The sequence below is a fragment of the Tinamus guttatus genome, unplaced genomic scaffold (assembly GCF_059628265.1).
Source record: "Tinamus guttatus ecotype Peru unplaced genomic scaffold, ASM5962826v1 Tinamus_guttatus_pri_ptg000711l, whole genome shotgun sequence".
NCBI lineage: Eukaryota > Metazoa > Chordata > Aves > Tinamiformes > Tinamidae > Tinamus > Tinamus guttatus.
In genome coordinates this window covers 435,030-462,999 of record NW_028289245.1, presented here as the reverse complement: position 1 = coordinate 462,999, position 27,970 = coordinate 435,030, and the positions used below count along the sequence as shown (strand labels likewise).

At 40.4% G+C, this 27,970-nt stretch overlaps 3 protein-coding genes across 3 annotated transcripts; 2 read left to right on the top strand and 1 right to left on the bottom strand.

The window, feature by feature from the left end:
• Nucleotides 1-186: 186 nt before the first annotated feature.
• On the bottom strand, nucleotides 187-1,546 carry AK6 (adenylate kinase 6). Its single transcript, XM_010218152.2, has 5 exons — nucleotides 1,466-1,546; nucleotides 1,255-1,347; nucleotides 880-938; nucleotides 645-790; nucleotides 187-484 (listed from the first exon to the last, which is right to left on the bottom strand). The coding sequence occupies exons 1-5, from the start codon at nucleotides 1,491-1,493 to the stop codon at nucleotides 295-297; spliced, it is 516 nt and encodes a 171-aa protein (XP_010216454.2). The 5' UTR covers nucleotides 1,494-1,546; the 3' UTR covers nucleotides 187-294.
• A 173-nt stretch (nucleotides 1,547-1,719) lies between these two features.
• On the top strand, nucleotides 1,720-14,899 carry RAD17 (RAD17 checkpoint clamp loader component). The gene is made up of 16 exons (XM_088536972.1): nucleotides 1,720-1,792; nucleotides 2,719-2,994; nucleotides 4,066-4,149; nucleotides 4,848-5,004; nucleotides 5,458-5,594; nucleotides 6,729-6,781; nucleotides 6,873-6,998; nucleotides 7,081-7,150; nucleotides 7,551-7,662; nucleotides 9,072-9,263; nucleotides 9,967-10,052; nucleotides 10,494-10,640; nucleotides 11,150-11,296; nucleotides 12,002-12,122; nucleotides 12,744-12,801; nucleotides 14,332-14,899. The coding sequence occupies exons 1-16, from the start codon at nucleotides 1,751-1,753 to the stop codon at nucleotides 14,597-14,599; spliced, it is 2,076 nt and encodes a 691-aa protein (XP_088393098.1). The 5' UTR covers nucleotides 1,720-1,750; the 3' UTR covers nucleotides 14,600-14,899.
• A 1,055-nt stretch (nucleotides 14,900-15,954) lies between these two features.
• On the top strand, nucleotides 15,955-21,944 carry MARVELD2 (MARVEL domain containing 2). Its single transcript, XM_010218149.2, has 6 exons — nucleotides 15,955-16,965; nucleotides 18,391-18,423; nucleotides 19,631-19,767; nucleotides 20,276-20,447; nucleotides 20,866-20,916; nucleotides 21,820-21,944. Exons 1-6 carry the CDS (start codon nucleotides 15,955-15,957, stop codon nucleotides 21,934-21,936), a joined length of 1,521 nt encoding a protein of 506 aa, XP_010216451.2. The 3' UTR covers nucleotides 21,937-21,944.
• Nucleotides 21,945-27,970: the final 6,026 nt, after the last annotated feature.

Below are 27,970 nucleotides of genomic sequence, written 5' to 3'. Positions count from 1 at the left end.
CGGGAAAATGAAAAGGTTTAATTTTAACCATAATAACCATCGAAGCTCAAAGGCAACCATACCATCTAATCCTTCCATTCACTGCTTCATTCCCACTTTGGAGCCAGCTCTCCTCTATGCCTACCCACAACGTTTCCGAGGCTGTTCCAAACCCTTACAATTGGCTATTATGAAACTGCTTTCAGCCCCCAGCCAAAACAAACCACAATTAAATTTATTTCAGTTTACCATAAAAGCATTATGAATGTCACTTATTAAACCCCTCCACGAAAGGAGTTACTTTTCTTCCAGATGTCAATTGTTGTCTTTCATCCATTGCTCAATCCATTGCATAATCTGATCCAAATTTCTCTCTAGGTCCTCTGGAGTGTTGCTGGGTAACTGGTGCACAATTTCCTCTCTATAAGATGACATGGCTTCCTCATAAAGTGTCTGAAAAATTTCACACTGAATATTGTCCTGCAGTTTTTTTCCTTTGTAGCCCCTACAAGACAAGAATCCGTAGAAAGAAAGTCATTATCTTGTATATACAGAGAACCATACAAAACTGTATACGGAATCAATGATTCTGTATACACCAGAAATAACTCTTAACAAAGTTGTACAATATCAGTTTACATTCCTTATTTACTCCATTGACGTACCTGCTTTCAAGTCTGTCATACAAAACTGAATTTTCTGTACGAAGTACAAATACTATATGAAACCACCTTTCTGGGAAAAAATCACAGCCATGATAATCGATAATAACTCCACCCTCATTCATTTTGTCTTCTAGTTCATCAATTACCTACAGAACAAACAAACAAACAAAAGCCAAATCTACTTGTAATCACGGAGAGACAATACAAAAATGCTAGATTCTGACGCTGGACTTACTCTGTCCTCATCCAAAATTGGACATCCATATTCCTCATCAAAGCCTTCATACAGTTCTCCTGCAGCAAAATTGGTATGAAATAACACCAATCAGTATGAAAGTATTTATTATGTCCATTTTCAGATGATGTAAACAGCAAATATCGCACAAAGAACTCTGTGTTTAAATGCTCATATAAGTCTGTTATTTATCATTTAATGCAAAATACATTTATATTAACCAACAGCTTATTAACCTGTCTCATTAAAAACATTTCTATTAATAGATCCCCGCACTTTAGTTTGCTACATAGCACACACTACAAGAACAGTTATACGAAACAAAGACATTTCAAGCACTTTGATGGAGTATTTTTTTTTGAGAACGTGTCCTACCTTCTTTAGCCAGGTCACCTACGTTAACGTAGACGAGCCCCGCTCTGGCGGCCAGCTCTTTGCCCAGCGTGGTTTTCCCAACACCGGGAGTACCTGAAGACAAAAACGCAGAAAACAGTAAGGGCACCGCTCGGGATCTTCCAGACAACTTCCCAGCAAAGAGCCGCGCCCGGGTGGGCCCGGCGCCGCCCGACCCCGCTCCGCTCCGTACCGGTGAGCAGCACGTTGGGCCGCCTCATGGCGCGCGGCCGGGCCGCGCTGGTCGCCTAGGAGACGCGCGCGGGGCCTCCGCCGCCGCGGTCGCGCGCCAGTGGCGTCACGCGGCACCCGGGCGACAGGCGCGCCGCGGCCGCCTAAGAGCTGGCGCCGCGCGAGGACCCCGGCGCTCGGCGGCGGTACCTCCTGCTCGTCCCGGTCCCGCTCGTGCGCGTGGCGCGGGGCGCAGGGAGTGTCGGTTGCTGCCGCCGCGCGCGCATGCGCCCTGCCGGGGCGCAGCATGTCCGGGGGCGCCGCGGGCAGGCGGGCCGCGCCGGCTGAGGTGGGCAGCGCGCCGCGGGGCAGGGCGGCGGGCGGGCAGGCGCGAGCCCTCCTCGGGAGGGAGGGGGGCCCCGCGGCGCTTTTCTCCGGGCGTAACGCGGGGTTTTGTTTTGCTCCCTGGCGCAATGTGCCCCGAAACAGAATGGAAAAGCCCACTGTCAGGCTGTGGTGTGAGGCTGGCTGCTAGCTTGGAGAAGTAAACTAAAAATAGTTGGAACTGTTCCTCTCTGAATAGCGCGGAGAGTCAAGTGCGCCAGCGGCCGCGTCTGCCCGCGGCTGGTGCTCGGCCCTGCCGGCTTCACGTGCTGGTGCCGATTCTGCAGGTCAGCCCGCAGGGTGGCCGTGGAGCCCTGCGCGGGGACGCGGGTTCTCGCTGCCCCGTTGTGCGCTAGCCCTGCTCGGAGGGCCGCTCGCGCGGAGGTTGCGGGGGAGCCGCGGGTGGCGCGTGGCACGGGGTGGAAACTCGTGCGTCCATCGGAGCAGGCCGTGTGTCAGCCCCCAAAACACACGCTGCCCTGCGCGCAGCTTTGCTGCTCTGCACGGTCAGGCTGACTGCTGGCAAGGCGGGAGCTTCCTGCTCTAGATTAGTCTGCGTTTTACTCACACTAATACTAATCTTTGATTTTTGCTATGCTGCTGAAAATATCTTTTTCCTGTCAACTGTTTTAGCTTCACAAATGGGAAAAAAGGGGCGTGCGTGTGAGAGAAAACATAATCTTGGCCATAATATGATAACCACATAAATGAGCTCACATATATTTAAAGAGATTAGAGTTCTGCATTAACAGAAAACTGGGAGTTTTATTTTATTTTATTTTATTTTATTTTATTTTATTTTATTTTATTTTATTTTATTTTATTTTATTTTATTTTATTTTATTTTATTTTATTTTATTTTATTTCATTTTATTTTATTTTTCTTCCCAGGTGACAAGTTGGTTGGCACATTCATTTGATGACTTCTTTGGAAACACAAATACTTCTAGCACAGTCCCTGGGAAGGCGCTAGAAGGCGGCGCTGGGACAAACCGCCTCCAGAAGAAGCAAGCCCTGTCTTCTTTGCCAACAAGTGGCAAAGACAAGGATCTGCCCAGAAAACGGGCAAAGTCATCATCAGTAGACTCATCCGGTAGCCGATCCAGGCAAAATCAAAGCCAATCTCAAGATGAGCCGTGGGTGGATAAATACAAACCTGAAACTCAGGTATGAGAACTATTCCAAGTCCTAGTGTAACAGTAAGATGCCACTACAACATAAGCATGTTATTTTCCCTTCATATACCCACTAACTGTTCCTAAAAATATTTCATTTTATTGGTTTGGTGAATTATTAGTTTTATTGAGTAATATATTGATACTAGATTTATTGATATTAATGAATAGAAAATGCACTTTTACCCGATTTGCTGAAAAATAAAGCTACTAAGATCTTGCTTCCGGTTCATCTACTCCTAAACTTTTGTCAAATGATGTTCAATTTAAGCCACATCGGACAACTGCAAGTACATGAATATCAAGGAGAGAACTGCAAGTTAGTGCACTCATTAAGGGAGAGATGACAGATACTGTCTTGCAAGTTATTTGACAGCAGCTAACTTGGCTCTCACTGGACTACCTGTAATTTGTGCTGTTTCTTTATTGCTTATGTGTCATCTTGAGCAGCCTGATATGCGCTGATGTTCCTGTATTAGCTTAAGGTTTAAAGGAGAAGGAACACAAATCTACAGTTAACTTGGTTTCGTTATTCTGCTTGGGCAGCAGCATTTGCATTTTGTGTTTTAAATATATCGGCACGGGTGCTAAGTATCTCAGGAAGCTGAATGCTTAGTGATTTGAGTGAGTTAGTGCAGTAACTTGTGTTTTGTATTTATTTTTTTAATAGCTCATCACTGTAGAGGAATTAAGTTGCTAGAATGCAAGCAAACTGCATGAAATGTATACAAGCTCCAAAAACCTATGTAGTATTAAATTTGATATGACCTAAAAAATGCAAGCTCCAACAGCAGCTATAGAGTGCACACAAAAAATCAGAGTTGTATCGTTGCTACTTTAGGAATGATAAATTGCTTGTTACTTCTCTCCTGCAGGCTGTGGAAAACTATAGTTATTTTTTTTTCCACAGCAGCAGTTTGTTAGGCTGTAATGATTATGCTTAATTGTTGCATTTACTCCTGAATAGTTCATGTTCTGTTCTTGAATTGTGACATTACAGTCTTAGAAACCAAGAGGTGTGTGCATGTATATATGCATTTCATGTATTTTCATCTGGTTTTAGAATGACCTTGCTGTGCATAAGAAGAAAATTGAGGAAGTTGAGGCCTGGCTAAAAATGCATATATTTCAGAGGAAACCAAAGCAGGTAATCTTGCTAGAATTAGCCAATAGACGTATAAAACAATATATAACAAGATGAATTTAATTTTTCTTATTTCTGAAAAACCTTTAACTTATAGTCATTATATGTATTGCAGCATAAGAAATCTCTTAAGAACATAGATTAGAGCTTTTTAAATTTTATTTAGAGTTTTTAGTATTATGAGGAGCAGAGCTAGATTCTGTTCTTTGTTCAGCAGTATTGTCTGAATTGACTGTACAGCCAATTCATACCTGTTCAGTGTGTGTTTATTAACTGAATTCTACCTTCCACGGACTAAGTAGCTCAGCAAATCTCCAGCAATGCTAGCCTGATGTCATAAGACTCTTTAACTTCCTGAATGGTAGGAGGCATTCTTCTGCAAGTGTATCATTTAAAAGCATCAAACTGTAGTTTTTAGACTGGATTCTTGAGTTCAATACATATTATATTGGTAGTCTGACTAGTGAGTAATTGAATGCATACCTTCAACAAGGTTGAAGGCTGAAACAAGGCTTTCAGCATTCTCAGCTAGCCCTTTCTCTCAGAATACTCAACAGGTGTGTTAACACATTTTTTTTTAAATTGGGAAAATAAATCACTGTTGCAGAAAGTACAAAAAAATAAATATTTGTCTTCATTCAACTTGTAGTCTTTAATTATCTAACTTGGGATTTTTGTTTGTTTGTTTGTTTCTGTCACAGGGTAGCTCTATTTTGCTGTTAACAGGTCCAGCTGGTTGTGGAAAGACTGCAACTGTACAGATATTAGTGAAAGATCTTGGTATTCAAGTGCAAGAATGGACCAATCCAACAACTTTAGACTTTACAAAAGAAGACATAAAAAGTATATTTGGCCATGGTAAGTGTTTTTTTTTTTTCCAGCTACTTTTGTGGGGTTTGTATCCTGTATTTTTTTGAATGAGTCCAAAAGTGTGTAAGGATTTCTAAATAGTGTTTGATAAGAATCTTTTATTTTTGCTTTTGTCTAAAAAAAGGATTAATTTTTTTTTGGAAGTAGTTACTCCCAAACAATATATGATTCCCTGGCTTGAGAGTTTGTGGAACATGGGAATCATTTGAATGTTAAATAAAGATAAATAGATTAGAGTCTCTCTGATTTCATCCCCAGTTGTAGTCTACCCTTTAAAAATAATGATGTGTTTGTACTGTATTTGCCAAAGGATTTGGCTGCTGGTGTTTAATGGCTATTGTCAGAAAACTGCAAGGGTGGAGGATGTTATTTTTTGTGGGTTTTTTATATAGTACTTAACATAAAATAGGATACATATTTTTAATTAGTTTTCTTTTTCAGACTCAAATTTTCATACGTATCCAAGTCAGGCCCAAGCAGCTCTCTTTCAAGATTTTATTTTAAGAGCAAATAAGTATAACAAACTTCAGATGCTTGGGGAGCCCTCAGAAAATGATAAAAAGCTTATTCTTATTGAAGTAAGTGAAAACTTCTGCAATCTTGTTCTGAAAACAAATCTTATTTTAATATTGACAGGCTAACTTGCTCCATCTAGTGGACTACGGTTGCTAAAAGATTGTCAACTGCAGAGGAATTCTGTGTTTCTGAGTCCACATAGTCGTCTAAAACCGATCTTATGCATAGTTAAACTATACAAGCTAATTGTCAGGCATCAGTTGGACACTGGTTCATGTACAGAAATAAGTAAGGGTATCAAAAATAAGTCAAAGCAATATTTAAAAATCATACTTATGTTTCTCTATGACACCTTCTAGAACTATGGATGTATGTTTTAAGGAGAAAGGAAAAGGAAAGAAATTATCCTATCCTTATTATTTGAGGATGGAAGAAGTTAAAAGACAACTGAAAACTTCATATTAAAGCATTTGAAATTCACTATTCTGATTTTTTGTTTTGTTTTAGGATTTTCACAGGATATAGAGAGGTTTGTTTTGAGAGCATAGGTGTGAACTTTGAGAGTTCTTCAATCGTAACAGGAGGTTAGTCTTCTCTTCAAGAGAAGACTTGATTTTTCACTTATTTAGGAATTTGACTAGCTTTTCCCATTTGCTTTTTCATTTTCTGTAATATTAATTTTATAAATTACGATGATGAAGTCGTCTATCTACTTTCAAGAAACAGAATAGCTGAGTTAGAAATTCTAGCCAAGTAATGCTGTAAAACTTAAGGACCTTGCATTTCCATGACTTCTGTCCATAAAGTCGCTTTCCTGTATAGATACTTTTGTATCTTAAGTATCCTACTCTTCCTAAATGAGGATGTTACCTTGAATGCTCCTTCTCTCTTCTTCTCCCCCATGAATAAAACTGGCTAGCACAAAATGTAATCAAACAAGCTGGTTCTTCCATTAGGAAATGAGGATAGATATAAAAATCTTCTAAGATTTTTAATTTTTTAATCTCTATTTCTTCCTCTTAATAAAGAAATACTATGATTCTTTTTTCCTGGTTATCTTCAGTGTTAGCACCATTTAAATTTGTTTGAAAACAATGTACCTAGGAAGAAAAAAAAAATTATAGCAACATAGTATGTCATAACAATCTTCTGGAGAGAATACATTTGAGTGACAGCAGTTCGTTTATTTTGACTAGGACGTTCCTAATCAATTCTATCGAGACCCTAGCAGTCTACATGAAATTCTCAGGTGAGTTCTCAGTAAACTTTTTTAATGGCTGTCCTTAGCCACTGTCTGTAAACTGGACTTTGATTCCTGTTGTGCTTATTTTTCAATTTAGGAGATTTGTGCGTACAAGTAGATGTCCCCTTATATTTATAATCTCGGATAACTTCAGTGGAGATAGCAACCAGAGGTTACTATTCCCAAAGGAAATTCTAGAAGAGCTGTGTATATCTAATATTAGGTAAGAGCTTTTATCTCATTAAAACATGGTTGGATGAATGAGAAATCGGAAACTAATACTACTTTATTATGAATTTCAACAGTTTCAATCCTGTTGCACCCACAAATATGATGAGAGTTCTTAATCGAATAGCTACAATAGAAGCTACGATGGTAAGGTGTCAAAACTGGTTACTTCTGTGCAATGCTATACTCAAGAAACTCCAGGCTTTTATATCCAAAGTATTTATTGATAGCATGTTTTGGATTTTTTTAAAGGCCCCCAAAACAGAAATTCTTCTGCCTATTGCATACATATGAAACAAGTAACAGGAGCAAAAGTCATTTTCAGGGTATCTATCAAAGTTGGAAGAGGCTTACACTATTCCCAACCTCTTTGACTGTCACCAAATGTAACACCGGCAGCTTGCTATGAAATCTGTGTACAGTATTTTTCTTTGTAATACTGCTATATTAAACATGGCTAAATGCTTAAATAAAGAACTGGCGATATTAAGAGGTTTGAGGTTTCCTTATCACTTTGGGTGTTTTAAACTATTGCTTTTTATTGCAGAATAGAGAAAAGAATTATGCTCCTGATAAAACCTCTCTGGAGTCAATTTGCAGAGGTTGTTCGGGTGATATAAGAAGTGCAATAAACAGTCTTCAGTTTTCTTCTATGAAAGGTAAATATGTCTTTAGTGAAAGCAGATGACTTCTTGACAGCTTTTGTTGCAAAGGCACTTCTCTGTTGAAGCTCAGTTAAGCAAGCTGTGCAGAAGTGTTTCTGACTTACCGCTTTGGAGCAGGAATAAAAAGGACAAAGTTGTGGGGTGGGTTATTTGTTTGTTTGTGTTTGTGTGGGGCAATGGGGAGAGAGAGTGGTCTGAAGCTGAGTAGGTGGGGTTTTATGCCTGTTCACACATAATCTCAAAACTGGCTAATACCAATATTTTTGTGTGTATTGACATAATTTACCACAATGCCATTTTTAGTTCTCGATATTTTAGTTATCAGTATCCTTAGTGATTAAAGCTTTTATAATGTGATCTTAATTTGAAAGGCGTGTTTTTATTGCCCTGTTCTTGAGTATTTGTGTCCCAATTTCTACATTCACAATATTTCTAAAATAGCAGATTGATTTGTGTATGGCATTGCTGAAATGATTGATTTTTGACAGTCTTTCAGAGCAGGTACATAGAAATGCTGGAAGATGGCATGAAGGTATCAAGGGGTTTATGGAATACCTTTGTGAAGTCTGGTCTTTTACTAGCTTTGGAATATTTAGGTGGGCAGAGTTCAAATGATATAGTTTGGGATTGTTTCTGTGTTTAAAATAATATTCTTATGTTAAAACATAGAAAGAAAATGGGAGGCTTATTACTGTGTTTTCTGTAAACACCGGAAGGCCAAAGTTCTTGGGAAACTAGTGTGTTCAAATCCTGTAGCCCTTCCTAAGAAAATTTAGGTGGTGTCAGCATAAGGTTCAACCTAGAAATATGGAAGTAAATTTAGTTGACTTCTGTAATATACATAGATGTAAGACCCGTAATGATGTTGCATTATTTTGGAAATAGCAAGCTGTCATGTAAGTAATCTAAGGAAAGCTTAGTTACCTAATGAAGTCATCTAAGGAAAGCTTTTCTTCCTCTTCTATTTTAGCAAGGACATGACACAGATAGTGCACATAGTAGAGCTTGGTAATTGAAGAAAATGTAAGTCTGAAAAGACTTGCATGTATTTGCAACTGTGCTTTGTAATTTATGAAGGAAGACATTAAAAAGAATGGCAAGACAATGAAAAGAAGGGCAAGTTGGGTGCATCAGAGCTAGAATGAGTAAGCAAAAATGGCAACTTCTCTTCTAGAGTAGATGCTTATTTTCCAAAGAAGTACCTAGCATCTACATTTTTGCTCAGGTGGTGAAGGTGTAATGAAGCATCCTAATTTAGGTGACTGCACCTCTTTCCTAATAAACTGGTTTTCTCTTATAAGACATTTTATTGTTTTGGTTGTTTAGAACATAAAAATGTTACTTATTATTGTTGTTAAAGAAATTAATGTGCTTTATTCTGATTATATTGTTTTTCTTGGTAGACTGCTCATTTGATTGCTCCTTTCGGTCAAGAAAAAAAGGGACCTCCACACTGAAATGTGAAACAGGAATATCTAAAGCAAGAAAGAAAAATAAAACAGATAATTTAGAAAATGAGGAGATACAAGCAATTGGTGGCAAAGATGCCTCCATCTTTCTTTTTCATGCTCTGGGGAAAATAATTTACTGCAAAAGTAAGAAAACCTCAATTTAGTCTTTTTCGATATGAAAAGAATGTTTCCTGCTGGAAGTCAGATTTGCTGAAGTCAAGCTATGGTGGGCTATGTTATGCCCTCCGTTGTTTGCATTTAAGTAATAATTAATAGTGTCAGTCCCAGAGTTAATTGAGGAGAAATAGTGAGATGAGAGAATGTGGAAATAATGGCGTGAGTTTTGCATCATGAGTGTTAGGAGTTGAAAAAGAATTTAAATATATACTTAAAAATCTAAATAGTAAATAATAATATATACTTTAAATATATTTAAATTACATATATTTAAATAATATATATTACTATTTACAGTATACATGTAATTTAAATTATAAAATAGTTTAAAGTTTCTCAGGCCAAGTATAACTCGTTTTCTGTTCTTTAGTATGTATGTAAGTTACATACTAGTGTTAGTATGCAATGTTGACTGTATAATTACATCTGCATCAAGTATTTTTGAGAACTGAAAACCATGTAACTTGTTTTTTAGAGTCAACAGTAGCTACCAGTTGTCTTCCATATCTGTGAAAAATTACTGTTCAGACAGTTATACATCTGTTCTTGCTCCTACGCTCTAAGTTAGAATATAAACATTTTAAATTTGTGTCTTTCTTCATAGTATGTAGTATAGTGTGTGACCTTATTTATAAGGTTGAAAGATTTAAGATTGTAAAATTTCCTGTAGGAGAGCCTCTGTCAGAATCAGAATTTCCTCAGCTGCCTTCTCACTTGTCAGAATTCCGTCGAGACGCTTTGCTTATCCAGCCTGAGGTGTGTTTTTAATAATTGCTCTGTTTAATTTTTTTTAAGTGATTAATACAAATGCTTATACATAGTGATTTTGTCATTAGTCTTAATATATGTATATTAAACCTGTCTATATTATAGAGTAGTTAAGCTGGATGTGGCTCTAGCAGGCCGCAGTAAAACTGAGATCTAGTGTGATCAGGTGATCAGTAAAGTTTTAATCAGTCCCAAGAACAGCGATTTCCCCTGCCTTGTCTGGACAACTTAAGGTGGACTTTTAGATTCTGCCTCCTTCGCCTGTTCTTCCCTAGAAGCAAATCAGACTCCCTTCTGAGCTTAAGTGAGCATCAACTTGTCCATCCTGTGCACCAGTTAGCTAAATGTATCGTAATTTCTACTGGATATTTTTTCCTTTCACAGTGCTTACAATCTAAGCTGATCCTTTTCTTTATTATTATTAAATAGGAGATTGTAGAAAAATCGCATATGTCTGGAAGCATGTTTAATTTATACCTTCACCAGAACTATGTGGAATTTTTCGCTAATATAGATGATGTTGTGAGAGCCAGTGAATATCTGAGCATTGCTGATGTCCTTTGTAGTAATTGGAATGTAAGTGTCCTTTTCTATACATATATGTTTTCATACTCTAAAATTGAATTTCAAGATTTTTTTGTACGTTTTTATGAATAGTTGGAAGTATTTCTTTTATAAGTAATTGCACTGTTTTGCTTCTAACATACTACATTAACAGTAAGTTCTTAATTAATACTAGACTACATTAAATGTAGGAGCGGTACAGCCACTTGTGTACAGTTTATGTAACTTATTTTATTGTAATAACATACTGGTATACAACATTTATACAATTTTATAAAAATATTTTCTAGTACAATAAATTTATACTAAAAAATTATTGAATACTTGAGCTAGTTTTATCATTCACTTGCTTTGAGGAAGCTTCACAGCGACTTGAGTGCATTCTGATCATGTCTGTGTGACCAAAATTACAGAATGTGCTTTTGTTCAAATAATGTCTTATTCTCAGTACAGAGATGATGCATATTCATATAATGATTATATTTTCATATAATGAATATGATTACTGATTTCTCTCTCAGTCACGACCCATGATGGAAAAATACAGTGCATCTGTGGCTACCCGAGGTGTGATACATTCAAATACAGGCAGAGCCTTTGCCCAAAGTCAGGGAGGAATGGGGTTTCGTCCTTTACACAAGCCACAATGGTTCTTTATCAGTAAAAAGGTAAATGCCTGATGTTTTGAGTGAAGTATTACGAAGTATTACACATTGCGCTCATTTCTTAGTGAATTCAGTAGTACGTGTGAAATTTGTGTGTGGTGCTAAAACCCTTATTATAAGCTACTGCTTAAAAAAAATAAATGCTTGCAGAGGAAAAATAAATCAAGGACTTTTAAAAAAAATCTGCTTCCTGTGCTGAAGTTAGCATATTTCTGGGAGAGTCCCAAGTCCAAGTTTATAGAGAGACAATTGGTGTTGAAATAAGGTGTTGCTAACAATAAGTTCAAGTTTGTACAGCTTAAAACAGTTTAAGCTGTTATGTAAGGTTAATGAATTACTGCTCTTGTTTTATGTGTTTATCAAAAATACTCATTCACGAGACTTCCACTTTTTTTTTTAATTTGAAATAATATCTGTCTTGCTGTGTTCAGCAACAAAAAGTTTGCCTATGTGGATAGGACATTCTGCAATCAAATGATAAATATATTCAGGAAACTTAATGTCTGACAAAAAACATAAATTAACATTTTTGTGATCCGTATATGTTAACACTAAGTGTTTACATCTTTTCTGGACTCATTCTTCAACAGCTTTTGTATAATAATCCTGCTGCCAAAAACAAGATCACAATACTGATTTTTATGATGCAGAATATTTATATTAATATAAAGTTTATCATGCTATTACTTTTTTTCCCCCTCACAACAGTATCAAGAAAACTGCCTTGCAGCAAAATCTCTCTTTTCAAATTTCTGTTTACCACCAGAGTGTCTTCAGACAGAGCTATTGCCTTATCTTGCTATGCTAACAAATCCAATGAGAAACCAAGGTAATGTCTGCACAACCCTTGCTCTTTATTTCTTTTTATCATTAAAGCATACTGAAAAATGTTTGTAACTGAAAATGTCAATGCTGTCTGTTCTCCTCTCTCACTAAGAAAACGTGTTGCACACATATAACCAATATATGTTTTGGGTAACATAACTGAAAGTTTGAGCTGACCAGTTAGGTTGGAAGCAACTTTACTAGTATCTTTAAAACTTACTCATATTTAATAGTTTCAGTTGAATAACGTGGACAGGGTCCTGCGTAGCCTGCTCTAGATGATCCTGCTTGAGCATCAAGGTTGGACTAGGTGATCTCTAAAAGTTCCTTCCAACCTCGACTGTTCCCCAATTCTGTGACATCAGGATGAATTCATTTTGTAGGATATGTGCTAATAACTCGATATCATAAATATGTATGAATGATAGGGATTTTTTGTTCTGTGTATGCATGTATAAAAATGTTGTCATAATGTGATAAATAGATTTTGGATATATATATATATTTGTATAAACTCTGTGTATACAAGATAATGCACAGGACCACTTAAACTTACAAATAATTTATTTTCAGTGTCCTTATTTTAGTTGCATTATGATTTACTGGTGGTTCTTTGTGTCCTCAGCTCAGATTGCTTTTATCCAGGATGTTGGGAGGCTACCACTAAAAAGGCATTTTGGCAGGTAAGCTTCACTTTCACTGTCTTAAAAAAAACACTTTCTTTAGGAATATATTTTTTAAAAAAGTTTTCATGATACAACATCTCTAGAATATGTAGTGTCTCAGACTTCTCACAGTCAGCTTGATCTCTTTTTATTTTGAGTGTTGCTTTTTTTTTCAATTAAAATCTATTTGAAATGACAATATTAGCAGGAACAATTTAACTATACTCTTACTTTTAACCCCTTGGTTAGCTTTCTCTTTTCTTGTATCAAATACTAGTTTTCTGTCCTAAACATATGTATGACTATCAAGTGCAAAGTCTTTGTTAAAAAATTGCTTTTATGATCAAAAAGACTTAAGTGAGAATTACAGTGGATTTAAACAATGGATAAAGCATACTACAATATTTGTTTATCAATGACATATAACATTCATCTGGAACTTCTTCTAACTGCATTAGTATGTCAGAGGTGTATCATTTAGTTTTATCTGGTGGATAACTTTTTTTTTCCTGAAAAGACTGTCATGCTATATTGTTTGCTTGCTATATTGGGGGGCAGAAAAAAAAATATGGGGAAATGTAGACATTTCAGTAAGTGCTACTTCCTTCAGGAAATTCTAATTCAAACTAATTTATTTTCCATTGTCATTTACTGAGCGTGTCTTAAAATAACCTTGGCTTCATAGATGTACCCTCCCCCATTTCAAAAGAAATAACGAAAATTGAAAATGAATGAAGTATTATCAGTGGAATAGGAATACTGCTGTAGTAAGAAAAATCATTAGGGAGTGCATATGCTATTTGTTCACTTGGAACTGGTGTCAGATGAGCCTTGATAACTTAGGAAATTTTTGCTAAATGTAAAGGCAGGGGAAAAATGTAATGGAACATTCGTAGCATCTTCATAAAGAGGTGTTAGAAAGATTGAGAATCCTACAGGCACATAGATAGAAAATGAAAGAATCTTTTCCATTCATTGCCTGCTCTTAGCTCTTCTGTCTCAGTTTCGATTGCTTCCTGTCCTAAGCTTCAGTTTTTGTTTGGAAAAGTCTAATAGATCATGTGATGTTGTCGGTAAGTTACTATTTAACAGTTCATCCCCGTGATGAAAACTAGGCAAAAACACTCTTGTAAGGAAGAAGGTTTAACAACAGATACTGGGGAGTGACAGAACATAAACATGATTCAGTGCTTTGCTGTGGACAATCTGTCTTGAGGTTATGTAGTGCAGCCCTCTTTCCTGAGGGAAACGCATTTTGTACATTCTCAGGAGAGTTATGCAGGGCCGAGTTCTAGGCACAAATCTCTAATTGGAAGGTATGCACAGAGCTGTGAACCATAGTAAAGCAGCGATGCAAGAAAAGCATGTGAATGGCTTGGATTGGCTCTCATGAATGCGGGTTGTTGCTGTCAAACTATTCGAAAGTTGTTAAGCAGCAAAGGGCAGAGACTTGTACGCTCCAAAGGTTGTCTTTTCTATTGCAGTTTGATGCAAGATAGCTACCACAGAAAATGTTTCATGCGTACTGTTGCAATGCTAATTTTGCAGGTTGAAGTTGGAAACACTCACGGATAAAGATCCTGGAATACCAGATTTATTTGTTGATTATGAGGGGGACCTTGCAGCTACGAATGCTATGGAGACTACTGTGCAGGCAGAGCAAAACAAAACAAATGAGAATGAATCGGATGGATTTCCTCTTTCTTCCAGTCAATGCAGTGGAAATGAACTTCCTTGCAGTCAGCCTCAGCCTACTGCTGCTCAAGCAATCATGGAAGAAGATGAATTAAAAATAGAGGAGTATGATACTGACTGAGTACAAGAGAGTATCCTCTGACTTACTTGGATTAATCCGCTACAGAGGCCTTTGCTATAGAGGGGACAGTCAGTACAGGAGTATTCCTTCAACTACTTAAATGGGCTAAAAGGCCAAGTCTAAATACGTGTCAGCATCAAGAAAAGTCTCCTCAGCTTTGCCTTAAATTTGTGGGATCAGACCTGAACAGAGTAGCCAAAACACAAACTATTCTTTGCTTGTCCTGAGCCAGGAAACTAATCTATATTGATAAACGCAGAATAATGAATGTCAAACTGAAATAGTTTGAAAGAGACTGTAGATGAGCAGTGGGACTCTTAAGTTATTTTTTTGTTTCCTGAGAACACATTTGCTAAGTTGTCAGCAGTTGAAGGTTTTAATAAAACGTATACCTTCCAACAATTGCTCTTTTGAACTTTTTGAAAAAAGACACTGAAGTTTAAATGTAAAAATGTTTGATATGTGGTGTTGATGATGTAAATAAAACTTCTAATGTCAGTCACTGCTGAAACAGTGTTACACTCTACAACAACTTATTTTTATATGTGTTTACAAACTAAATTGCATATTGTACAATAGCTTACTATAGGTTCCTTGGAAAAATACTTAATAACCTACCACCTCTGGGACCTTCTTGCCCTTCCTTGGGTGCTTGTGAAAGCTAGGGCGGTTGGGGTGGCTTTTCCCTTCAAGTGCAGTTGTGCTGGAGGAGAGAATAATCATAGGTCGGGTAAATGGTACAGGTTTTGTGGTTGTTAAGAGGACTGTTTCATACTTTGTCACTATAACGTGTTCAGTGTATGACTTCCACGTTACATGGGATTCATCAGGGCAGAGCACTGCCCCCGATCACCGCGGTTAGGGGTAGCACAGGCATGAAGGCGCTTCCTGTTAGGGTTTCTGCAGGTGGTCCGGTAAAGCTGTGGGGCAGAAACGCCTCTTCGTCCCGCCTAGGCTCGGTCTGGAGGCTGCTGCTCCCGGGCGGCGGGGGGCGCGTTACGGCGGGGCCGTGGCCGTGGCCGTGGCGGGCGGCGGGGGCCGCGTTACGGCGGGGCCGTGGCCGTGGCCGTGGCCGTGGCGGTGGCGGGCGGCGGGGGCCGCGTTACGGCGGCGCCTCGTCCCGCCCCGCGGCGCTCGCACCGCCCCGCGCGCAGGTGAGGCCACCTGGGCGGGGCGGCGCATGGGCCCTGGCGGCCGCGGCCGAGGGCAGCGGGGCCGGGGCGGCGGCGCTGCCCGCAGCGGAGCGCAGCGAAGCGGGGGCCCTGCCGAGGGCGGTGCGGAGCCGCTCGGAGCCCGCGGTCTCGGGCGCCCCTCTCTGCCGCCGGCGCAGGTGAGCCGGGCCCGGAGCGGCGCGGATGTCGGCGCGCAGCGCAGCGACCGCCGCGGGGCCGGCGGGAGCGCCCCCCGCCGCCGCCTTCCCGCCGCCGCCGCTCCCGCTGGAGCCGCCCCAAGGCCCTGGCTCCGGCTCCGGCCCCGGCTCCGGCTCGTGGGCCAGCGCGGGCGGCGGCCCCGGCGCGGCGGAGCTCAAGCCGGTGCGGCGCTTCATCCCGGATTCCTGGAAGAACTTCTTTAGAGGGAAGCACCATAACGGCTCCGAGTGGGACAGCGCGGCCTCCGACATCAAGTACATCTCGGACGGCGTGCGCTGCTCGCCGCCCGCCTCGCCCGCCGCCTCGTGGCGCCCGGCTGGCAGCAGCGGCGGCGCGTGGCAGGGCGAGGCGGAGGCCATGCTGCCCGGCGAGGCGTACAGCAGCGCGGTGGACGCGTACCACCTGCGCTACGCCTACATGAAGTCGTGGGCCGGGCTGCTGCGCGTGCTCGGCGTGGTCGAGCTGCTGCTGGGCGCCGCCGTGTTCGCCTGTGTCTCGGCCTACGTGCACAAGGACAATGAGTGGTACAACATGTTTGGCTACACGCAGCCCTATGGCCTCTCCGCCAGCGGCAGCGCCTACGGCGGCTACTCCTACAGCGGCCCCAAGACGCCCTTCGTGCTGGTGGCCGCGGGGGTGGTGTGGATCGTCACTGTGGTGCTCCTGGTGCTCGGCATGTCGCTCTACTACCGCACCATCCTGCTGGACTCCTCCTGGTGGCCCTTGACCGAGTTCGGCATCAATGTGGCCCTCTTCTTCCTCTACATGGCTGCTGCCATCGTGTACGTGAATGACACCAACCGTGGGGGGCTCTGCTACTACCCGCTCTTCAAGACGCCCATCAACGCGTCCTTCTGCCGCGTGGAAGGCGGCCAGACAGCCGCGATCATCTTCCTGTTCGTCGCTGTTGTGGTCTACCTGATCAGCGCCGTGGTTGCCCTGAAGCTCTGGCGGCACGAGGCGGCCCGCAGGCACAGAGAGTTAATGGAGCGAGAGGTAAGGCTTAAACTAGCGCCGCAAATCCAGCGCGTGGGGCGCCACGGGAAGCACCTGGCAGCTCCTGTCCAACATGGCTTCAGAGTGACCGTATTCACCAGTCTCGCTGGTAAATCCGAGATCACTGGGTGAAACGTGTTAAGTTACCTGATTCAAATTTCCATTGCTTTTTTGATTCGTGTGTTTATTGACTTTGATAAGCACTGTTTCTGTTCCCTTCATAGCACCCATTTTGCTTCCTGCCTAAGCCAACGAGCCACTTCCTGGCTGTATTTTCCAAACAAAGCAGGGAGGGAACAACGTGCCTATTCGCTGCTCAGTGGGTAGGGCCGAAGCCACCTAGCAGTTGGAGTCTGAGCTTTCCGTGGGTTAAGAGCCAGTGAGGATGACAGTAAGAGGAAGTTGTGATTTTTATGTTGCAAACGAAACTCCTTATGTCTTTTTAGCTTTCCTCATGATAGTAGAGATAACAGTATTAACAATGGAAATAATGGAAAACTGACGCACCAAAATCTAGCCCATTTAATTTCTTTTTCCCCTTCCTAAATACTGAAATAAAAACCCGAAAACCTTGAACCTTAGGAAATGTGTAACTATCTTGTAGGCAATTTGGGCAGTGAGGGGAGGGGAGAAAATAAAAATGGGATGTCTCTAAGTCCTTTTTTATTTAAGTATTTTTGCTAACTTCTAGTGCACTTTTTTTTTTTCTGAAAGTGAAAGAGGGAGGGATCTTAACTCTTCATAACAAACTCTTCAGAGATTGAACAAGGTAACTCAAGAGTCTGTTATAAAACACCGAGTTTTTTTTTGTATTTTTTCCTTGTTATGCTTTTTGCATTTTCTTAAAATTCTGCTTTAAAGATAAATTGATCGTATTGATCAAGATTTTATCTGTACACAATTAAAGCACTTCATCTGGCATAAACTTGGAACTCCCCTTTTGAAAAGTTGTAGCAATATGATTAAAGCTTTTAAGCATTTTTTGAACTTGTGCAAAAACAAAGTATTTGCTGGAATTGCACAAAAAATGAACGGAAAAACACGGAAATGTTTTGTTAGCAGTGACCTAGGCCTCGGAGTGTCAGAGAGTTAATATATGCTGGAATGTGCAGTAATAAAAGTGACCAGCTGCAGTATTTAATCCGATTTCTTCCCTACAGCTATTAGGAGAGACCCTGTCCTGTTCCTATTTTGGGTGGGGGTGTTTTTTGTTAGTTTTTCTGGGTTTTCTTCCTGTCATTCTTAAGTGTTCTTTAAATCTACTGCTCTGAAAAAATTCTAAAGCTTTTCCTACTTGAAAATATATACATAACTATCTGTTCTGCATGATTTTCACAAAGTTTAGATTTGAAGAGTCTCTGATTTGGGGAAAATTTATGCTGAAAATGAAACTTAAATTTCCTTTATCTTTTTTTTTCCCAATAGATGAAAACACAGTCATCTTCGGCAGAACAGAAAGTAAGAAACAATTTATATTTGTTTCTATTTGTTTCATTACTGGTATTTCTAAGTGCTTATTGTTTCTCTTGTAACCCTTTGTTCTGATTGACCAGTCTAGTTTTTACAATGCTAGGAGGAGATGAGGTTGAGGTCTTTGATGTAATCCAGACAACGTCCTTCTACCCCGGAGGCTCAGAAAGAGCTCCTGAAGAAGTTACTGCTGGCCAGGCGAGGGCTCAAGTTTATGGTGTCAGCAGATCGGGTGGCTGCCGCTGTGTGTGCTCTGACCCTCATCAGCTGAATGGCAAATCCTGCAGCATTCATCCCGTGTTTTGTATACGTGGCTGTGACACCAGAGCAAGCATCTCATGTGTTGTGGGTTTTAGATGGTCTTTGTTTTTCCTGACTGACTGCCTGTTTAAATCAGAGAAGAGGCAGTGAAGCACAGTGGTGGCACTCGCAGAGCTGCCAGTTTGCTCTTGTGTTCGAGACCGCTCCAAAGTCCACCCTGTGAGCTCTGAAATATCAGTAAATGCCCAAACCTGTAAAACCCAAGGGGGATTTTAGCGCTTCCGTGAGCAAGTGCATTCAAAATGAAGATTGCATAGGATCTTAATACAGTAGATGTTGATGATTCTCACAGCACTGATAATGTATTTTTTTCAATCTTAAATGCCTCCCACTAGATACTGTGAACTTCCTACTACTCTTTTCTCAGTTGCTCACTTAAGTACTGAATCAGGATCCTTTTTTTTTTTTTTTAAAATAAACTGTGGCAGGACTCCGTGTGTTGCTACCTCTGGATCCAGAGAGAAATAGCACAACAGAGAATGAAGGAAAACTGAGACATGGGAGAACTGGGTGATTTCTGTCCATCAGCAGTCACAGATTAGACTGTGATTAGAAACCCAGTAAAGGTTTCTTAAATTACTTTTTAGGACACATGAGACAGACTTTCCAAGAACTTTTTGTTTGTTTGTTTGTTTGTGATTTTTTGCCACTGGAACAGCTATTTAGACAATTTTAAGATGGTTATTGTGTGAGAAACATTACTGTAACACCTTCCTAATTTTCTAAGTACAATAAGAATATGTACAATTTGTGTGTACAGTCCTTGTGTTTCTGTCTTCAAGTCAGTCAGGTATTTTGTAGTTTGTGTATATTGGTCTTGAAGTAAAATTGACTTCATTAAGAACTATTTTTTTTTCCTTCTCTTAAAACTTAGTATGACAGTGTTGACAGACCAAGAGAAGAGACCACTTACAGGCAGCTCAAATCAGTGGAAGTGAAGCCTGAACAACTGAATGGTCATATACCTGCAGGCCACATTCCTAAACCTATAGTGATGCCAGACTACTTAGCGTAAGTGATAAGCAAAACTAATTGAGAATATTTGATTTTTTTATATATTTCAATCTTCCTGAAGTGAATGTTAAACTAGAGGGGATGTGGGCTGGTGTCTATGACACAGAAACAGCAATATAAATGAAGAATCTTAAATTAAGAAGAGAAACTTGAAATGTTAAAGCAGACTGTTGTGATGTAGCATGTATGATAATTACTGATGGAACAGAAGACAATACAGAAAAGATTTTTTTCCTTTTAGTCCCTGAATCTATAAAAATACTAATTTTCTTATTTTTGAAGTGGTAGAACCAGGCCATTCTATGGTAAGGTATGAAATCTTGAAAATAATTTGTATAATATTTGGCATATTTTGGTGCTTTACATATATGTAAATTTTAGCAGGTTATGAAATTAACAAATATTTATACAAATACAGAAATACTGTACCAAAATCAATGATTTGTATGTTTGTTGAAATCCTGTCTCTAATTACTCCTTAAAAAACATTTTTTTTTAAAAAAAGGAAATACCCAGCAATTCAAACAAATGAGATGCGAGACCGATACAAAGCAGTATTCAATGATCAGTTTGCTGAATATAAAGAACTGTCAGGGGAAGTTCATGCTGTTTTAAAGAAGTTTGATGAACTGGATGCATTGTTGAGAAAACTGCCTCATAGTCCTGGCAACTTACATGTAAGTATTGTGAAATGGACTATTGTGAAAGCAGCTGTGGAAAGCTGTGAAATGGAAATGCCTAATGTTATTAGGCAGTTTTGCTGTCATTACTTAAGGCAATGTCTTGTAATGTTGGCAGTGACTTGGTAGGAAAGACAGTTTCCCCATGTCTGTTATTTCTTGTTTAGTCATTAGCTGGGGATACCAAGTTGCAATTAAACTGTATATGTATATATTTTCCATGTTAGTAGCTTTCAAACTTTGTATAAGCTGTAGTTAATGTATTTTTGCTATTTCTCAAATACAAAAGCAGTTAAAATGTATTAAAATGGATTTGGTTAAAGGAGCGTTTGGTTTTTAACACGTATCTAGTAAAATTTACATGAAGAAATGGAGCATGCTATTATCATTAAAAATGTGTGGTCTCTCTTACCAGGAACAGGAAAGGATATCAAGAGTTTTGCAGGAATACAAGAAGAAAAAAAATGTGAGTTTTTTTCAGCTTTACTTTGCTAGTAAATCTAATGAATAGCAAAAAGAGTTTAAAGAGATAAGACTGCTGACACTATGTTAAGTATGTTAGCTCAGGGTATGCAAAACTATCATAGAGCTTTATATCCCTGCCTTTTAATAGCTGGGACACTATGCACCCTACTCATTGTGTCAACAACCTCATTTGAGAATAATGATTCTGTTAGACAGAGAGGGGGGAAAAATACTTCAATCTTCTGAGAACATGTCTCTTCTCTAGAATATCGGGTTTGCACTGATTATTTTGGAGATCAAGTTCATTTGTACACACTGACAAAGCCAACACAGCTCTGTTTAACAACAGAAAACACACAGCATTGCCCTCGTAAAGAAGTTCTGTGTTTTCTTTTTGGCATGAGGCTTTCATGGACTGTCAAAAATTAATTCTCCCTGTAGCCCAAGAGATTTTTGCTTTGTTGTTTTTAAATCCTGGCAGTAAATGTGCACCTTTGTTCCACTAAAAACATAATACATTACGAATATCTCTTTTAAAATTTATTTCAAATTTTGCATCCGTGTTAATTAACTTTCATTGTTTCTGGAGGGAAGAGGGTTCATTTGACATGTCAGAACACACTTATCTGTATTTGCACATTTATGTTAAAGTTATTCTGTTTACTAGATAACTAAGGCACATTAAAGCTGAGCCTCTCTCTTTCACTATTCATAAAAGAAGAGGAAAGAGGAAAAGGCTGGATGTAAGAAACTGTGACCAAGGAAATATAATGTGTTTTTGAAGAATGAGGATATTTATATGCTGTCTATATTCAATGACATAATGGGTAATGAGCTACTGTTGGAGGAAACTCAAAGCATAAACATTAATATAAGGGTGGGGATTTTTTGCATTTTTTGGCAGGATCCTGCGTTTCTGGAGAAAAAGGAGCGTTGTGAATATCTGAAGAATAAGCTTTCTCACATAAAACAACGAATTCAGGACTATGATAAAATTATGAATTGGAATGTGCAAGTTTAGCATTTCCTTGACTACGGGGATATTGTTTTATATTTTTTTAAATAGAAATGTGTTTTTAAAATATTTATTTACTCTCAATTTCCAGTGGGGAAAACAATTTCTGCCTTAATCACTTTGTCACTTACTTGAATACTATGCATTTCTAACAGGTTTTGCATTCAGATGCAATTTTAAATCAATGTAATGAAGTTAGCAGATGAATTTAGAAAATCTGTGTTAATATTGTGCTTTTATTAGATAGTGCACAGCCAGTCCTCTTACGTATGCCCACTTTTCTATTTGCGAGTATTGCATTGTTATCTACTACAGAAAGCAGAGAGGTGAGCTTATGCTACTGGCTGGGATTTGATAGAGTACTTAGTTATTTTGAATAGTTTTGACAAGTCAGAACTGAGTTTAATAAGTCTGTGTCTTCATAATGCTGTGCTAAGTCAGAAATTATTGGGAATTTCATTCAACAAGAGCTAAAAATAAGTTTCTATTTAAGCAAGCTCAGCATTGTGGGGTTTTTGTCTTCACTGTTTTTCTTTTAAATGCTCTTCTATAGAGGTGATGTAGTGAATTTATATATGATCTTAAAGGTATAGAGATGCAGGCTTAGGCCATGTCTATTTTTCACTAGTATTGCCAAAAATGGTGTGTTTTGCCTTTTTTGTTTTGCTCTTTTTTATTATTTTATTTTTTTTTAAATCAGCTTAGTGGGAAGAATCCATGGGCCTAAAAGAAAACTATATTTTTGCTCTTTGTGAGGAACAGGAGTCTTTGTTTAGGACAATTTTAAGATTACTAGTTGCAGCTGATTGTGAACTCTGAGATTGAGTGGAACAAAACTGATTTCCAATTAAAATAGCAATAAAGATATTCTATAAAGCCAGGTGAAATACTTTGTTGATAGATATACTTTCTAGAGATTTGTGTAATATATGTTGGGATTAAGTAGGTTTGCACTGGGCAAAGGTTCTCATAGTAATTTTCTTTTCTATGTCATTCTTATATCTCTGTATTTACTTTTTCCTTATTAAAGTTGGCAGCATCGATAGCCACTTTTTGTACAATTTTCTGTAACTGCTGTTTCACTGGATATTTTGTTCCAAAATATATTTTCCTTTCAAAACAAAACTAAACTAAACTAAGCATAACTATGTTATTCTCTTTGTTTGTGAAGACATTTTCTTGAAGTAACCTTAACAGCTTATCTCAGTACTTTTGTTGTTGTTAGTAATTGTATGTCATCTTTAGAGGTAAATGTTCAACTTTGAAGGGAAGAATTTAGGAAAGTGGTGTCTAGTTTAGACACTAGACTAGACTGGTAGTGCAAATGAAGTGCTGTACCTCACTCTGGGAGTTATTTGCTGCCTGATTTTTGAGCCCTTATTATTCACACTGAAATCCCAATGGTTTTGGACTTGCTCTCATACTTATTGAAGTTGGCATTCCAATTTAAGCAGCCACTTAACTCCAAGAACTCTAGTGGATGAAGTACATAACACAAGAAGCTAAGAGAATGCTGAGAGAATTCCCTTGTAGGTGCCAAGGAAGGCCTGGCACCTTTTCCTTTGGCGCAGGCTTACGTCTCTCCCACTTGGAAGGTCTCAGTATCTTTTTCAGTGTGAACTGGGCAAAACGCAGTGCTACCCCTTGTCCTCACTCTCTTCTCCATTCTGCCTGGCTCAAGTTTCCATTCCTTTCAGTATAAAGGAAACCTCCCTACATTTTAAAGGGGGCTGGGACCAGCAGAGCTACAGAAACATGACAGGAGCTTCTGTTTGTAAAACATGTCCATGTCCAGACTGCTGTGGGTTAAATGCCCGCTCATTTCGCACCAAGATTTTCCCTTTTTTCCTTAATGGCAGTTCTGGGTGTTGAGTCAAGGGAAGATAAATCCAAGTTTAAGGCTCAAGTGCTAAAGATCCCCTCGCACTCCACCTGCCAGCTTGCTTGCCTGTTGGCTTCTGTTATGTTCTAGTCAATCCGTGGTGCAAGAAAGGCCTGTTAAGACTATGGGGACCCACTTCCAGTCTCCTTTTGACAGTGGTCTGAGCTTCTCTCTCTGAGAAAACAGCTCCCAGCCCCTGTGAAGCCAGTGAAGTGTTTGCAGAACCATCCAGCTTCTCTTTTCCATCTGCATTTCCATGGAAGGAGCTTGGAGAAGGGAGCACTTTGCCTCTTGTTGGAATGGGGGAAGGACCTGATGGGAGAAACTGCGTGTGGCTTCCTCAGCACCTCCTGCAACGCTGCCACGCGTGTGGCTGGGCTCATTTCCTGGGTCCCAGGAGAAAATGGGCAAGAACACCCTTTTGTGACCGCCAGGGCCAGGCAGGATGTGGCGCCAGGCATTGCGGCGGTGTGTGCACAGTGTCGGACAGCAGGCCCAGGTGCTCCCCTGCGGCTTGGGAAGTGCACCCCGGCAGTGCCTTGTGGCTGTTGAGGTAAAGTACTGCCTTGAGCCTGGATCACATTATAGATCTCAACACTGCTGAGCAGGTGGGAGAAGGAACCAAAAACACGCGAGCTGGTTTTACTCTAGCTTGTGAACAAAGAACTAGTCTAAATAAAAAAATATAAAATAAAAAATAAAAATAAAAGATTAAGAAACAAACTCTTGGAGGAAGAGATTAATGATAGAAAAATTGGTGGCTGGGAGCTGAAGCGAGGCAAAGATGAGGCAAATGGGGAGTCAGTCCAGCCAGATTTAGTTGCAGTTAAAACTTAAGGAGAATTGTCTCCCAATGTCCTGAAAGAACAGAAATTAGATGAACACAACCGAAGATAGTTTTGTACTTAATACAGAGGCTGGAAAACGTCATCCAGGTCTCTCTGTCTCCACTCTGAATCTGCATTGCTGCATGTTAATGTAAATATCTATTATGCAGCTTTGCTAATGCAACCAGGTTTTGGCAGAAGGCAGTAATACTTATTAAAGCTTGCAAAAAATACTGCTCTAAATCAAACGTATTAGCATGTTACTTCAATTAAAGCTTGTCCTCAGTCACAGATTGTATATAACAAGGACTTCCTTCCTCTTAGGAAATACTTGTCTGTTTTGACAGATCCATACAGGCAAATGTCCAAGAGGAACTCGCAGGTTCCAAGAATACACATTTTAAAACAGACCTGAGTTATGAAAAGGGCTTATTTTTCTTGATAAACAGCTGGATGACTGTGATCAAGATAACTGGAGATATCCTCATATTCCTTACTACCTTGTATGTTTATTCAGGGCAAGTAAAGCATGTAATGAACATAAACTAAAGTGTGCATCATATACTAGGGTGGTACCATGATATCACCTCATGATATCAACTACGAATACTGATGTTGAGGAAAAATGTAATGGGTTTAAATTTGTAGGAATAGCTATCCAGCTTTTAGTTTTTTAACCCCAAAATTCTGTTGGGATTTGAAGATTTTAGACAATCATCATCAACAGGATTGTAGGTCCTATATTCAGTTGTAGTATTGCAATTCTTGACCTTGAAAGTAAAAGTCATCCCAGTTCTTGGAAAAAAAAAATCATTTATTTTATTGTTGTTATAGCTTGGACCCATTTCTCTATTTCCAGTTCTTAGAAATCAGACTTTTCCCTTCTTAAGAAAAGATGGCAGTCAAACTACAATTGTATTTCAGCTCCTAGAAGCAAATCTTGACTTCTTAAAATATAGAAGTATTTTTTTTTCCATCCTCAATAGTTCTTATCGCTTTTCTCTAAAACATTGGATTTTTTTCCAGGGTGTGTTTTAAATTCACTTCTTCTGTTTTGCCTGTTCTTATAATTTGCTGCCAATAAAGACGTTATTTGTATTTAATTGCTAAGCTTTCCACTCCTATTTAAGGATAATTTTGTTTGAGTATTTTCTTCCTCATTTCTTGTCTTACTTTGGTGCACAGTAACACCCTCTAGAAACGGATGCCTGGCGACTTTCCTGTAATTGAAGAGGTTGAACCCAGTGTTGGCGACTTTCCTCTGTGGCTGGTGAGGTTCTGGTTGCTCTGTAGGGAAATTGGCCAGAACTACCTTAACTCCTGCGAGCGAATTCTCGGTATGATGCATGTGAAATGGAAACTCCTGGTGAGATGGGTCTCCCTACTTGCTACAATCGGGATTTAGTAGTGTATTACCTACAGCAGATCGGATCAAGCTAATTAACGTTAGCAAAAATGCCGCCATAGGTTAGCTTTATCACTGACAACTTAGCATGTACTTGGTGCTAACGAACCAATCCTGCAGAACCTAAAGGGCTTGTATTGGTGCAAATAGCTGTTCAGCTTGTACCATGTTAAATCTGCAAAGGAAATGAGTGCTGGGTGAGGTGTGACGGTCTTTGCTACAATAATTGTGGAAGGTGATAAGTGAACATCTACAGCTCTAACACTGTATTTTCAGTGTGAAAAGTCCAACTTTTACCCGCACCTCTGGATAACTGAAGTAAATTACAAGTGTTTCATACTTTTTTTTTCTTTATACAAAACAGTAAAAGTCATCTTGGACCTGTCTACCAGCCAAAAACCCAGTATTTTTACTAGATGTTTGAACTGTGACTCGTTTTTCTCCGTGATGCTTTTAGTATCCAGTCAGAATTTTGCATGTGCAAGCAACTCAAGATCAGGGCTGTAAAGAGAAACAGCCTGTTGCCCAGTTTTGAAAAGTAAATGACAAGGAGAAGATGGGAATACAATAGCTTAAGGGATCTTTTTTTACTTAAATAAATAAATCCTACATCACACCATTTGCTGGTCTACTAGTGAGGTGTTCCTCGCATAGACCAGAAAAACTTTTCAAAGTTGTATTTGGGGTAAGTGGGGCTAGAACTCAAACTGCAGCATCTTGGCCATCCATGCTGTACTAAACTAAGTAATATTTCAATAATGTCACAAGCTGGTGGATTTGAACTATGGAGTACTCCTTAGGGCTTCCAGGCTTTTAAATAACTATTATCCTGACAGCATTTAAACATAAATTGTATGCTTGCAAAGAAACAAATAGTAATTTTATAGACATCTGAAAAATGGCGCTTACATTGTATTTAGTGAAAAACCCTTTAATTTGGCCAGAGTAATTACCACACCACATTCAGCGTGAGATGACTAACACCACAACTCCTTTTTTAAATGCAACCACCAATTATTTTTTGTGGGTTTATAATGATAGTTTATTTAAAAGAAGTTCCAAAATAAAATTATTGTGGTGAGAGTTTCCAGGCTGGAAGAGGCATTTCTGGGAGGGTTTTCTACAGCACTGCAGAACACGTTTTCTCGGGGATTGGTCTGCGTTTGAAGAAACAGCTACCTTATTCCGCGCTGTTTGCCCGTGCTGGCCTGTGTCTGGCCTGGGCTCCCTCTCCTGGTGGAGGAAGCAGCACTCCGACGTTGCTGAACGCCCCTTTCCTCTGCAGCGCGCACCGCGGTCACCTGGCGCGCGCGCCGGCTGCCCGGGCCGCCCGCCCCGCGCCGCTCCGCCCCGCCGCTGCTGCTGGGGCGCGGGAACGCGCGCCGCTCCCGCCCGCGCAGCTCCGCCCCGCCGCTGCCGTTGGGGCGCGGGAACGCGCGCCGCCGCCGCTCCCGCCCCCGCGCTCACCTGCTCCCCCTGGAGTCCGGCTGGGGTCTGCCGGCGTCCGGCCCGCAGCGCCGTCCCCTCGCCGGCGGAGCCCCGGCCGAGCCCGAGCCCGAGCCTCAGCTCCTCGCGGGCTCCGGCTCCTGCGGGCGGCGGGGCCGCCCCGGGCCCAGGGGCGAGTGGCGCCTCCAGCGCGGAACGGTCCTCCGCGCTCCAGGCAGCGCAGCCGGGAAGGATTCGCGGCAGCACCGAGGGAGGAGCGGGCGGACAAGCGCTGGCGCTTCCGGCCGGGGCGGTGCTGCCGTTGGGACCGTTGGGCAGCCGGTGAGGCGGCGCGCGCACCCCGTCCCCAGACACCCCACGTTGGGGCCGGCCCGGCGCCCCTTCGTCTGCAGCAGCCGCCGCAGCGGCGGCTCCGCAACCACATTTACCTCGAAGCGGCGGCCGCACCTCCCTGCCCGGCGGGTAGCGACCCCTCGGCGG